Genomic DNA, 13,762 nt, shown 5'->3' with positions numbered 1-13,762 from the left:
GCAGGAGAATGGCGTGAACCCGGGAGGCGGAGCTTGCAGTGAGCTGAGATCCGGCCACAGCACTCTAGCCTGGGCGACAGAGCGAGACTCCGTCTCAAAAAAAAAAAAAAAAAAAAAGACATCTTTAAGAAATTATTTCAGCCTAACCTCGCTTCATATGGACTCACTCAGATGGCTCATGTTTTATTAGGGACTCGAAGGTTTAAAAATATGTAGTCAATCCAGGGCAAAGTGTTATGTTGTTTGCCTATTTGTAAAATTAACACATACAGAAAATAAGATTCAAACTGATATTGAAAAAGACTAATATATTCATCTAATTTTTTTAAAAAACCTACCAATGGAACAAAATATATTTTATTTTAATTATACCAGCACAGTAAGGCCCAGAAAGACCATGGAGTTGCACAAAGAATGTTCAGCACCAGCAAGATAAAACAGATACTGGCCGTCAGTGCTAAGTGCTAGCACACAAGCCCCTGCCGCATTTGTATGATCTGGAGCAGAGCCTCCTGAACATCTTCATCCATGTGACCCTTCGGAGAAACAAGAAAGAGGAGCATTATTTTATGTAATCTTTGTTTACATAAGAATTCTAAAGACAAAGCTTTTACAAAGCATAACTAGTCATTGACTCATCAAATGCTAAATCCTCACCATTGTGATATCTAAAGGAAAAGGGGGTACAGCCCTATCATGAAAATAAAGTCAATTAATAAGGAGTGCACAGCTGGGTGTGGTGGCTCATGCCTGCAATCCCAGCACTTTGGGAAGCCGAGGTGGGTGGATCATTTGAGGTCAGGAGTTTGAGACCAGCCTGGCCAACATGGCAAAACTCCGTCTCTAGTAAAAATACAAAAATAAGCCGGTTGTAGTGGCACACATCTGTAATCCCAGCTATTCGGGAGGCTGAGACAGGAGAATCGCTTGAACCTGGGAGGCGGAGGTTGCAGTGAACCGAGATCGTGGCACTGCACTCCAGCCTGGGTGACAGGGCGAGACCCCATCTAAAAAAAAAAGACTAGAGCACACCAGTTGCTCTAACATCCATTATCAGAAAACATATGGATAAACCTCCCTCTTTCTCTTTTTTAATAACAGCCTTGAATGATAGGGCAGCATAAGTTATACATGAGCAAAGTAAACTACAAGGAAATCTGTTGTTGCTGCTGAGGATTTTTTTTTTTTTTTTTTTTTTTAATTAGAAAACTAACTGACGGCCGAACACGGTGGCTCACACCTGCAATCCCAGCACTTTGGGAGGCCAAGGTGGGAGGATCACTTGAGGCCAGGAGTTTAAGACCAGCCTAAACAATAGAGTGAGACTCCATCTCAAAAACTTTAAAAAAAAAAAAAAATTAGCTGGGTGTGGTGGCATGCGCCTGTAGTCCCAGCTACTTGGGAGGTTGAGGGAGGATGATCACTTGAGTCCAGGAATTGAGGCTGTATGAGTTATGACTGTGCCACTGCACTCCAGTCTGGATGACAGAGCAAGACTCTATCTCCTAAAAAAAATTTAAAATTTAAGTAATTGATTTTAAAAACCCATATTTATGTTTTTACATAAATAGGTTCATATAATATATATTATTTTATAACTTGCTTTTTTATGTAGTGTCATAAAAATCTTTCCCTTGAGCTACTCAATTATTTTAAGTTATTGTATAATATCCACTGCATGGATATATTACATTTCTTTACCCATTCCCCTAATGATGGACATTTAAGGTATTTCCAATCTTAATGGAAAGATTACTAGAGAATAAATTGCTGGGTCAAAAAGCAGTCTCAATTTTTAATTCTGTTAAGTACTACAAAATTTCTCTCTATAGAGATTATAACAATCTGTACTACCATCAATGGACTAAAAATGCCCGTTTCCCATACACTCTGGCTAACACGATAGACTATAATCTTGTGTGTAATATTCCCAGTCCCAATATGTTCTTATTCCTTTGCATCTCCCCCATTACTGATGAAACCAAGTTATCTTTTTTACATGCATGTTCACCATTTATATTTTTAAAACACACTTTAAACTTAAAATGATGGCATGAGCTGATTAAATGCAGCTCAATATGGTGGGCCTATTACAATACTGCACCCCCTCCCAACACACACGTACGTTTTTTTTCCTGGAGTATCTGAATAGGTTTCAGCACAACACTTCCTATTAATATGAAAAGTTTTGCTTCCAAAATCTGTTTCTATAACAGCAGGATGTTTACATTTCAAACATTAGCCATAGTTGACTGAACTGAATTTCTTAGTTAACTTTATGATGCCAGAAGGCAAGACTATTTCTGATGCCAATTGCTTTTGTTATGTTTCATTAGGACACAGTAGAAAATAATTTCAAATTCTGGAAGTGCATATCATACAAAGTGGAAAGGCTTCTTAGTTTGCTGTATTTTTCATTAAGAGCAAGCTCTTCCTCTCATGGCCAATACTAGTGAGTTTCTCAGCCTCTCTGATACAGATTTTCTACTATTTCCCCACTTGAACTTCCTATTCACTGTCCCTCAATAATCTTCTCTAATAATTGCAATAAACTTTAAAATTCTTATCTCTGATTTGCTCAAAAGAGTAGCTAAGATACCTTGTTCTATCATATCATTCATTCTTTTTCATTGGTTTCCCCTCCATCTCCTATAGAAATGGCAGGTCTATTGATTTTAAGAATTTGATATCATAAAGTATCTTTCATTATTTTATCTAGTTCTCTGTTTAAAATTGATCTTTTTTTGAATCTTTCCCTTCTTTTTTGTTTTGGCTTGTTTTTACAGTGTGACCTAACATACTTCAAATTCAAATAATTCCCATTATCTCTGTCATTCTAATATTTGTTTCTTTTAGTACATTTTCTTCCTGAAAAAAATCTATTCTGAGAATTTTGGGGATGCTGCTCATGGTGTTTCTACAGGAAATTAAGTATAGTATCCTTTATATGTTAATCATTTCTTAGTATGTTTTTTTTAAACAGTAACTTCCTCAGTACACCCCTAAAAAAGGGAATTCATAATATTATTCCTTAATTATTCCTTGGCTTTACCAAGCCAAGTTAAGACTTGGTAAATAATTATCACCAATTCTCTCTTAACGAATCATTTTGTCTTTAATTACTACAGTCCTATACACATAACACCCTGCTTGTCACTTTTGTACTTTTCTAGTATTCAAAGCCATTCCCCCTCTCCTCTTAGATGACAGCCACGTGTGATGTCAAGGCACTGTCTCCAGCTAGCAATACCATTAACGTGTGCTACCATCACATGTTACCAAACTGTCTATAAACTGAGTGACAAGCAGATGGAGACAACACTAAATTTAAGATGTTGTGTTGCCATATAGCTTTGTAAATTTTTCTGAGAGATCCACAAACCATGATTAAAAGAAACATAATTATTTTTAAATAAGCATATGGGGTGCAGCTACTTTAAACATCAATTACTTTCACATAAATTTATTTGAAAATAAAAAATTATTATCTCTAAAGCAATATTCTTTCCAAAGGAGAAGTAGCTCTTTACCTGTGCAGCACTAAGAAGGTGTGTCCGATAAATTGCAATTACTTCTTGATGCTGTCTGTCAGCATCCTAGAAATGTGGAAAGATGGGCAGATGTGAATATCAGCATTGACATTTCCAAACTTTGGACAATGCTCAGGCTTCATGCTACAAAACTATTATTATTATTAAGGGGCTCCTGCTATTTCTAACAACAAACTACCTTGGACCTACCAGATGCAGAATTCCAAAACATAACAATAGAAACTTCTCTAATGAATGCGTGGCTAATGACAGTAATGCTACTTTCTCTAAGTAACATGAAATTATGGCTTTAGTTCACATCTAGTGCCATGACCTTCTGTAGACACTTATCACATGTTTGGATTATTGCAAACGCTTCCTATCCTGTCTTCCTATCTCCACACCGTATTCCCTATCATGCCTCTGAGACTAAGGTACCTCTTTCCTAACATCACTTTTGGCTCAAAAACCTTGAGTGACACTTCTTTACATACATGAGAGAATCCAAATTCATCAGTTTGGTTCTCAATGACTTCCACAGTTTGGCTTCAAACATTGGCTCTCAAATACAGCAGTTCCCTCTTATTGGCAGTTTTGCGATCAGCGGTTTCACTTTCTCTATTTCAGTTGCCCATGGTATAGTACAATAAGATATTGGGAGATATAGAGACCACATTCACATAACTTTTATTACAACATATTGTTATAATTGTTCTATTTTATTATACTATTGTTATTAATCTCTTACTGTGCCCAATTGATAAATTAAATTTTATCACAGGTATTTATATATGGGGGGAAAACATAGCTTAGATAGGGTTCAGCAGGTCCTATCCATGGTTTCAGGCATCCACTGGGGGTCTTGGAACACAACCTCAGCTGGTAAGAGGGGGACTACTCTACAGGTAGGCCTTTCAGTGCCCTCTGGCCATGCCACTTGTATTCTGTCTCCACGCTTTATAGCATATACAGGGTTCAGCAGGTCCTATCCATGATTTCAGGCATCCACTGGGGGTCTTGGAACATACCCTCAGTGGGTAAGAGGGGGACTACTCTACAGGCAGGCCTTTTACTGCCCTCTGACCAAGTCACTCGTATTCCATCTCCATGCTTTTTTTACACTATTTTCTTTGGATGGAAGAGCCTCTACTTTCCTTTCACCTACCAAAATAGCATCTGCTTTACAAGTTGAAGCCAGGTACTCCCTTCTTTAAAACTAGCTTCCACCACACCACTAATCTTTCCTTCCTGGAAACTCCCATCACTTAGAATCTGCATTCTCAATTCTATATTTGACGTCTCTCATCTTGTCATTTTATGAATCTGTATTTTGCCTCCCTAACTACCCAGAATTCCTTGGGGACAGGAATGGCATACTTTCTTTATCCCTGCTTAGTGTCATGAAGTTAATGAACAATAAACAAATATTTCTAATTACTAAAGGGACACTATACTCTTTGGATAAGATCCAAATTCACAATTTACCATCCTTAATCTGTAGGCCTACAGTGTTAAAAATAAACACTACAAAAAACCTTTCTCCTCTTAAAAAATAAACAATTCTATGAAATAGGGAAACATCAACAGCAATTTACATGTGATTGGGCCATTTTACTTAGCATTTCGTGTGTATTAGTGCATAATTAAAAGCATAGTCCCAAATACTCAGGAAACTGAGGCAGTAGGATCACTTGAGCCCAGGAGATCAGCCTATAGCAAGACCCCACTGGAGACAAGCCCAAGCAACATAGCAAGACCCCATCTTTAAAAAAAATGTAAACAAACAAGTAATCAGTTATTATTCTGTTTTGTGGATGAGAAAACCAAGAGTTAAAGGGAATGTTCCTTGCCACTTCCTTGAAAGTGGCAAGACTGAGACCAGACCTTCCAACTTTAGCTTCTAAATCCAGGCATTTATTCTTCTATATAATGTATAAAACCATAGTAATGCCTCTTTATTCACAAAGATAACAGATTATTTTAAAACCTCCTTTAGTTTAGTGGACCAATATTTTAGAGAGTACACTGCAATGAGAAAGATGCTGGATTTGGAGTCAGCCAGTTCCACATTTATACCCCAGCTGAATGACCCCAGGCATCAAATATTTTATTCTTTGTTTCCTTAAGAATTAAATGGAGGGAATAAACCTGCTTTGTGAGATTGTGATGAAGATAAAGTTTATAGATAAAGTATGTAAAATGTTTAATATGGTACCTGGTATACAGTAGGCATCAAATAAGTATTATTACACCACCAGTATAGGTAACTTTTCGTATATAAAAACAATTACATTCTTGGATCCAAACACAGCTACAAATCACTTTAATTTCTAAATTAGCCTTACAAACTAACTACAGGGAACCAGCACATATTCACGCAAAGCCCCGTGTGCCTGGTTACTCACAGCCAGCTGTTGCTCCAGAGATTTCACTTGGTGCTGCAGAGTGTCAATCAGCTGGCTCTGCCTCTTGGTGGGGTTCCCACTTGTGTAGGTGAGTTGGGAAAGGCCATTGAGTGCTTGTTTTAGTCTTTCCACATCATTAAGCAGTTCAGTTATCTTTAAAAAAAAAACGTTGTGGGAGAAACATATTATTCACTTATTCATGTACAAGGAACATCTTTGTACATAAATCATTCCTTTTTGGAGACACAAGCTTTATCTTTATACACCAGAAAATTGAAATATGAATATTGCCAAGATTGTTATCAACGGTGCATATAATATGTAATTTATAATTAAATTCCTCTCCAGAAATTCTTTACAAAAGCAATACCAGATTACAATAAATATTACATATATCCTAAGATGTGAGTATAAACATTGTCTTCTTACTTTTAGATTGTAAGTATCTATGAAGGCACATGAACTATCTTCCAGGTAACATATGGGACACAGGAAGGGAAGGGGGATTCCCAGCAACAAAGTGTGAAAAGTAAAAGGGTATGGCCCATGTAAGTCTAACATACGTTCCTTTTTCCTTTCAAGAGTTGTATTATTTAAGACTACTTTGCTGTCGAGAAGAAAAAAAAACAAGGAGGCTGTTTATAGGAATACGAAGTGTCTAGAAACATAGCATTTCCCCCCCTGCTTTACAGTCAGACAGAGTCAACTTGTATGAGCTTGACTCATTTCCTTTACTTTGCTGAGCCTTAGATGCTACATTGATGAAAGGTGGACAATCTTTCAGCGTTAAAAAAATCAGGTTGGGCACAGTGGCTCACACCTATAATCCTAACACTTTGGGAGGCTAAGGCAGGAAGATTGTTTAAACTCAGGAATTCAAGACCAGCCTGGGCAATATAGCAAGACCCCATCTCCTCCCCTGCAACATTTTTTATTGAAAAATAATAATAGAAAAAAAAACAAAGAAAATCAAATGCAATTATATGCACATGCTCAATAAATGGCAACAAGTAGATATTAATAATTAGCTCTTATAATTTATAAGTATATTTACTTATACTTAAGTATAATAACATACTTAAATTTATAAGTATATTTATATAGTAATATATATTACTATATATATTCATAGCTACCTTCTGAACAAGCTTAGAGCATTTAAATTCTCAATCACAGAGACGGTGTGCCAGAGGATAGTATGTACAAATACTTTCCAATGGGGAGGGCAGTCTGTGTCTGTGTTTACTCCACATGACATGTAGAAGGCATTTAATCATTACATGTTGAATGGAAAAAACTGCAGTCAGTCTTTATATGTCATCTCCATAGTAAAAACTTTATACGACACCAGTGTCAAAAATATTGTTGAGTACCTGTCTGTAAATTGTACCATGAGAATTAAAGATAAGATGGAAAGTTAAGTTATAAACCCTGCTCATAAAAACTGGGCAGATCAATTACATAATTATAACAAGGTAATATACATGTTTTAAAGGGATGGCAAAACTACAAAAAAACATGTATCTTAGAGGAGGAACTGTTTACCATAGACTAGATTGGACAGTGAGGGCTTTAGGAAGGAGGATAACATGTTAATGAATGTATAGGATTCAACTCAGTAGAAAGGAGGGAGAAGACATTCTGGGTGAGGGGACTAGTCTGTAGAAAGACATGAGCAACAGAACATAAAATGAATTGGAGGGCTCAGTTTACTACTATGGGTGAGTGCCAAGACCAACTCTGGATGCTCCCCAGTGTTCTTGGTTTCTTGCAGCCCAGAAGGAGAGCTTCCCCATCACCCTCTTCCCCACCTTTCACATGCCACAAACCCACTGGCTTTTGACTCTTCATCTGTGAGACAAATAAGCCTTAAGTCTCCCCATCATTCCTCAATTCTTGGCTAGAACAGCTAAACAAACAGAAGGAAAAATGCTTTTGATTTTTGTTTGCATTACTTCACTTTTTTTCAATTCGGAATTTTTGCACACAAGTTGCCAAACTGGAAAGGGTGTGTCTAATGGTCACTTTGTTAATACCTGTGTCTACTTTCCTGTGAGATTCTGTGGTAAAGAGTGCTGCTCTGGGTTTCCAACACATAGTCATGTGGACTACTTTGTACCTACCTTATTATCTTTTGCTTCTATTTGTTTAGCAGATTCTTGTATTCTTCTTTGCAACTCAGTGATTGTTGTTAAGGATTTATCACATCGTTCCTTCTGATCCTTGATTTCTTGCTCAATGCTGAAATGCAGTAATTCCTTCTCATCTTTTGCAGATATTTCCTTCTTCTTGGCATGTAAAACTTCCTCACATACTTCCTCATACTTTCTATTCAGATTGGCCAATTTTTCATTTAAACTGGAAATCTGTGTCTCCAAATCACTTTTTGTTGCTTTATATTTAGACAAATCAACTACCTCTCTTGTCTCTAATTTTTTTAATGCTTGTTTAGTATTCTGAACCTCAGACTGAAGTTTGGAGACTTCTTTCATTTTGTTTTGGCTTTCTTCTTCCTTTTCTCTCAAGCTAGCTTTTATGATTCCAACTTCTTTCTCAAATGCTTCTTTAATCTGCAAATGCTCTGCCAGGGGTACAGAAGAGTTCTTTTGATTCTCCAACAACTGATGCAGTTTGGTCACTGTCTGCTGCTCTTTCTCATAACACCTTTGCATATTCTTCAATTCTTCCTTTAGATTTTCAATTGTGCCATTAAGAGATTTTTTCAGAGCCTCAACTTGTTCCAATGGAACATGTTGTTTTTGCAAAAGATTTTGCATCGCAAGTATCTCAGAAGTCTGTTTGGCATTTTCTTCTACTAGCTTCTCTTTCACATTCTTTATTTCTGCATATTTCTGTGACAAGTCTTTTAACTGTTTGTTTAGCTCGTCTGTTTTTCTGCTTAATGCTCTTTCCATTTCATGAGACTTCTCAATGAGAACTGTCTTATCCCTCAAATCTTTCTGAAGGGTAAAAATCTCCTTCTTTAACCTGTCATTCTCTTGCTTGTTTTTCCTGACTTCTTCTTCACTGACACTGTACTTCTGTGTCTGCTCTGATAACTGGTCTTTTAGTTCTTTCTCTGTTGCTTTAAATTTTCTCTCGCACTCCTCAAAGCTGACAATTGGGGCGTATTTTACCTTAATGCATTCTTGTATTGTGTCGAGTTCCTTCTTCTGGGCTTTAATTTCGGCATGCAGTGTCACAATCTCTTCTTGGCCTTTTCTGTAGTTGGCCAATATTTCAGTATTACTATCCTGCACCTTTCTCATGCTCTGACTTAGCGAGCTCATCTTTGCCTCGTGCTCTGCCAGGCTGATGTACTCAGCTTTTATTTGGTTCTGAGTGTTTTCCAGGTTTCTTTTTAATATTTCATTCTTATCTTTTATTTTTACAAATTCCTGATTTATATCTTCAAATTTTTTCTTCACATCTAATAATTCTTTGTTAGTTTTAGCTAACGTGCTATTCAGTGTCGTTTTAATCTCTTCGTGGGTTTTAACTGGCACATACTCATTACTCATCATCTTCTTCAAGTTACTGTTTTCAGATGTGAGAGCGTGTATTTTCTCCTGGTCTTCACCACATTTTTTCTTAAGTTCAGACAGTTGTTTCTTAAGTTCAACAATATTGGATTTCAGAGCTGTTATCTCTTTTTCATGTTTCTCAGGAGGTACAAACACAGTTTCTAGGCGGTTCACATCCTTACTTAAGCTGTCATTTTCCAGTAGCAATTTCTCCATTTCCAGCTTCTTTTCTGTATATTTTTGTGTTACATCTAAAAGCTTTCTATTAAGATCATCAATAATTGCATCATGTGATTTTTTCATGTCTTCACTTACTTTTAAAGGAATATAATGATTTTTCATTTCAATTGTTAAGTTATGTGCTTGCTCCTTGAGGAGCTTATTATCCAGACAAACTTTTTCAATTTCCTTTTGTAGTGTCTGATTTTTCAATGTTAACTCAGTGAGCTTCTTCCCAAGTTCTCCTGATTTCTGTTCTAATCTGCTCTTAACCTGTTCATGTTCCTCTAGTTTGATGTGCTGAGCAAGTTTGGCCTTAACATTCTCAAGTTCTCTCTTTAACTGTCGAATTTCACTAAGTGATTTTTCATGTTCTCTTTCCATTTCTACTAATTTTTTTGCTTTCTCATTCACTTCATTTGATAATGAGCTCTTCATGTTTTCAAATTTTTCGGCTGGAATGGAAAGGGCCAGCTTTGCTAACAATTCTTTTGCCTGGCCTTCCATCTCTTTGACCTTTCTTCCTTTCTTCTCTCGCTCCATGTCACACATACTAAGTTCCTTCTGTAATCGCTTATTTTCTTCTATCAGCTTGCCTTCATCCCTCTTAAACTCTTCCACTATCATCTCATTTTGTTTGATTTGGTTTCTTAATTTCCCCACTTCTGCTGAAGCACCTTCATATTTTGCTTTCATGTCTTTCAACTGATCCTTCAGTTCCTCGGTTAGTCTGTGATTCCCTGAGGCTGCTTCACTTGTTAAGTGTTCTTTAAGGGCAAGAAAATGGGTCTGCATTTGTTTAACTTTACCTTCTGACTCATACATCCTCTTCTGCACATCTTTTAATGCATCTTCTAATTGCTTTATCTGTTCATCTGAATCCTCCTTGACCCTTTCACATTCTAATGCTAAAGCTTTGCATTCTGCCACTTTGTGTGCCAGTTCATTTTGGAGCTTCAGTCGGTCTTGTTTTGCTGACTCACAGAAAGTTCGCATTGCTTCTAACTCTTTCTTTAAAATTTCATTTTCGGAGTATGATGTTTGACTGGGTAAAGATAGCTCCAGAGGTCTTAACATAGATCTGCTTTGCATATGGGCTGGTATACCTGGTGAAGTACACTGAAAAGAAAAAAACAAAAAGACATCAATCACAAAAGCCTAAATGAGACATTTACTGTACTTATTTGCCAAACTTAGAGAAAGTTTGCACATCATCAGGAGTCAAAGAGTTATCAGACTAGGTAGTAAGATGGAAGAAAAACACAATGCTGATTTTTGTAGTAAGAAAACAGTTCTGGATATGATTTCCTTAATACATTCACAACATTTTCAGACCTCTGTTCACGTAAGTCTATTTCTGGCAGAACAAGGGAAAACGGTCATGGCTACTGGGTGCTATTTTGTCTTTCTTTCCCCCTTCATAACACCTACTCACACATGAATATCACCAACTTCATCAAAACATATTTATTATTTATGTTTTATGGCACATAATGTGCTTAGAACTTCAAATTCTGAAGCAAACCATCATAACCTTGAATAAAAACAAGTATTGTCATTTTAAATGTGCAGATAATTTCATAGAATTATAGATTTAACTTCTAATAAGATTTTTGACTTCTGTGTACTTTCACTGTTAAAACAACAGAATATTCTCTAAATTATAAAAATACCACAAAAATAAACCCAGCTAGTTATCAGAGTTGTCAAGAGAATGATTGGTCATGGCCAGCACCAGGGAAAGAGAGTCTCCCAATAGATAGAAAACACCTGGAGCTGGTAACAGCCGCTTCCTGATAAGATCTCCGGAGCTGGGTGAGCAGGCTCAAGTATGCACACTAAGAGGCAAAATGGTGGCTGTATGACCTTCTTCCAGGGGCATTTGACTGGTAAAGGAAAACAGCCCCTAGAGAGCATGTGCACAACCTTAGTAAAGGCACTACACATGTGGACCCTCCTAAGTGCTGACAGGGCACTACGCATGCAGACAGCCTGACCTCAAAAGAAGAATCAAGGGAGGAGAAATGCAAACCCCAAAACCAAGCCAGTGTATAAAAATCCCAAGCCAAGGGCTGAACAAGAGCACTGGGATCTCTCAAGCCACCCACCTGGCCTTCTTCCAAGTGTACTTTGCTTCCTTTTGTTCCTGCTCTAACACTTTTTAATAAACTCGCTCCTGCCCTAAAACTTCCCTTGGTCTCTCCCTCTGACTTAAACCTACTTCTGCCCCTCAGCCGAATCCTTTCCACTGAGGAGGCAAGGATAGAGCCTGCTGTAGATCCCTACAGATTTACTGTTAGTTAAATCTGAACTGCCTTTCCCCTGGATCAAGAGGAAAAAAAAAAAATTAACTTTGAATTATTTATATCTGTCCTCCCCTTTATATGGGCAAATATGAAGAGTTAACTGACCACTGTTAATGAACAGAAACTTAGCATCAAATGCAACGAAACTGCAATTCAAATCTCTTATTATAACCACTATCATCAAAAACACTCTAGAGGGCACCAGAAACAGCAACATCTGTTTTTATTAAACTCAAGAAAGCAGGACCAACCTGTCTTTGATAATGAAAACCTCACTCTATTACAATGCTACTTTCTCCTCTTTATAAAGGCACAGAAATTTTCTTTAAATGTTTTTTAAAACTAAAAAAAAAAAAAACAGTTATTACCTGTGAGTCTGCCATATACATCTGACCTTGTTTAAGAAGCATATCTTCTTTTCCTAAATAAATCCATATAAATGACATTTTAACTTAAATATCCATATTAAAGTAGGCTAAACATTAATTTGATGTTATTTCCTTTATTATTCAAATAAAACAGAAGCAAGAGGTACAACATAAAAGTATCCTCATTCTAAAATACCCCCTTTTTTCCCTTATTATTTCTATAAACAGAAGTACCTACAATCTACTGAACAGTAGATGCTAGGTTGGTTTTTATTTTTTTCTACGCTCTCTCTCAGCAGAATCACTAAGATTTCAGAAACATCGAAGACTGTTAAACTAGGCTATATGATAATAAAACGTATCTTATAATCAAAACAAAAATGATATTCTTTCATAATATTACTGTTGTAACAGCATAAATATTACTGTTGTACGAGAGGATAGTTTAATAGTCACTAGGAAACAAACAAAAATAGATTTTCTAGAGAAATTGCTTACCATTGCAGAATAAAAAAGATTAATTATGTAGAGTCTAAAAATAATTCATAAATGTTTATTGAACATGTAATTTTAAAATGCCTACTTGCATTGAGACTGATTTCTCCAAATTAGAAAACTGCATTTATGTTCTTTCCATAAAAAAATGAAGCCTAAATATCACAAGACGAATGTCTATGTCTACTAATCAATAAGGCAAATTTGATAATTCATACAATATACAATTTTAAAATACAGGTAGCAAAGGAGAATCAGAGCTTCAGTAATTATCAGAATATGTTAGAAGTTACAATAGTCATCTTAACGTCTTCCTAGTTACATGTGTTGATGAAGTTTAGCAGCAGGAATATCTTGTACAGTTATTTATATATAGTTAAACGAGTAAGAATAAACATTCTTCTTTGCTTGAACTAGGTGAACTGTAATGATAATCCGTATTTTTATACTTACGGTTACTGAAATGACTTCCTGATCCTAAATGATCACTCTGAAATCAGAAGCATAAAACATTTTAGGGTGAATGCTGCCTCATTTTGTTAAATTCTGTATCTGTTTTAGCTCTAATGATGCAGTCATTAAAACTACATTTTTGACATTCCTGTTTCTCCAGAGCATTATTCTACTCAAACTCACAAAAAGAAACACTAGCAACACTTAGAGAGATCAGGTGGGAATAAAGTACTTCACTAAGCATTTTAATAAAAGCAGTCAAATGTTTTAAGGAAAAACTTCATTGCTCAAAAGAAAAAAAAAAAAGTAAGCCCTAAATGAACTGAAACAACTTTCAAAAACTACTGTTTGCTACTGTTTTACCTGAAAAGGAAGGAGGTGGCCACATTCATGTCAATAACTCATTTTACTGTACCACTGTAGGAAGCAGAAACCCTACCTCATTGACTAGGAAATATCGAC

General features: G+C 36.3%; 1 protein-coding gene across 4 annotated transcripts in view; it reads right to left on the bottom strand.

The window, feature by feature from the left end:
• Positions 1 to 276: 276 nt before the first annotated feature.
• Positions 277 to 13,762, bottom strand: part of UACA (uveal autoantigen with coiled-coil domains and ankyrin repeats) — a 102,116-nt gene continuing 88,630 nt past the window's right edge. For all 4 annotated transcript variants that reach the window (XM_033189551.1, XM_033189552.1, XM_033189555.1 and 1 more), the window contains 6 exons: positions 13,301 to 13,337; positions 12,353 to 12,405; positions 8,059 to 10,797; positions 5,936 to 6,088; positions 3,531 to 3,596; positions 277 to 536 (listed from right to left, as the gene is read on the bottom strand). In XM_033189551.1, the coding sequence (XP_033045442.1) occupies positions 465 to 536; positions 3,531 to 3,596; positions 5,936 to 6,088; positions 8,059 to 10,797; positions 12,353 to 12,405; positions 13,301 to 13,337 (3,120 nt within the window). In that variant the 3' untranslated portion in view covers positions 277 to 464. The remainder of the gene's footprint in view (positions 537 to 3,530; positions 3,597 to 5,935; positions 6,089 to 8,058; positions 10,798 to 12,352; positions 12,406 to 13,300; positions 13,338 to 13,762) is intronic.

Source organism: Trachypithecus francoisi, unplaced genomic scaffold (assembly GCF_009764315.1).
Source record: "Trachypithecus francoisi isolate TF-2019V2 unplaced genomic scaffold, Tfra_2.0 Lachesis_group3, whole genome shotgun sequence".
Taxonomy (NCBI): Eukaryota; Metazoa; Chordata; class Mammalia; order Primates; family Cercopithecidae; genus Trachypithecus; species Trachypithecus francoisi.
Note: the sequence above shows the minus strand (reverse complement) of the source record. Positions and strands in the feature narration are given on the sequence as shown.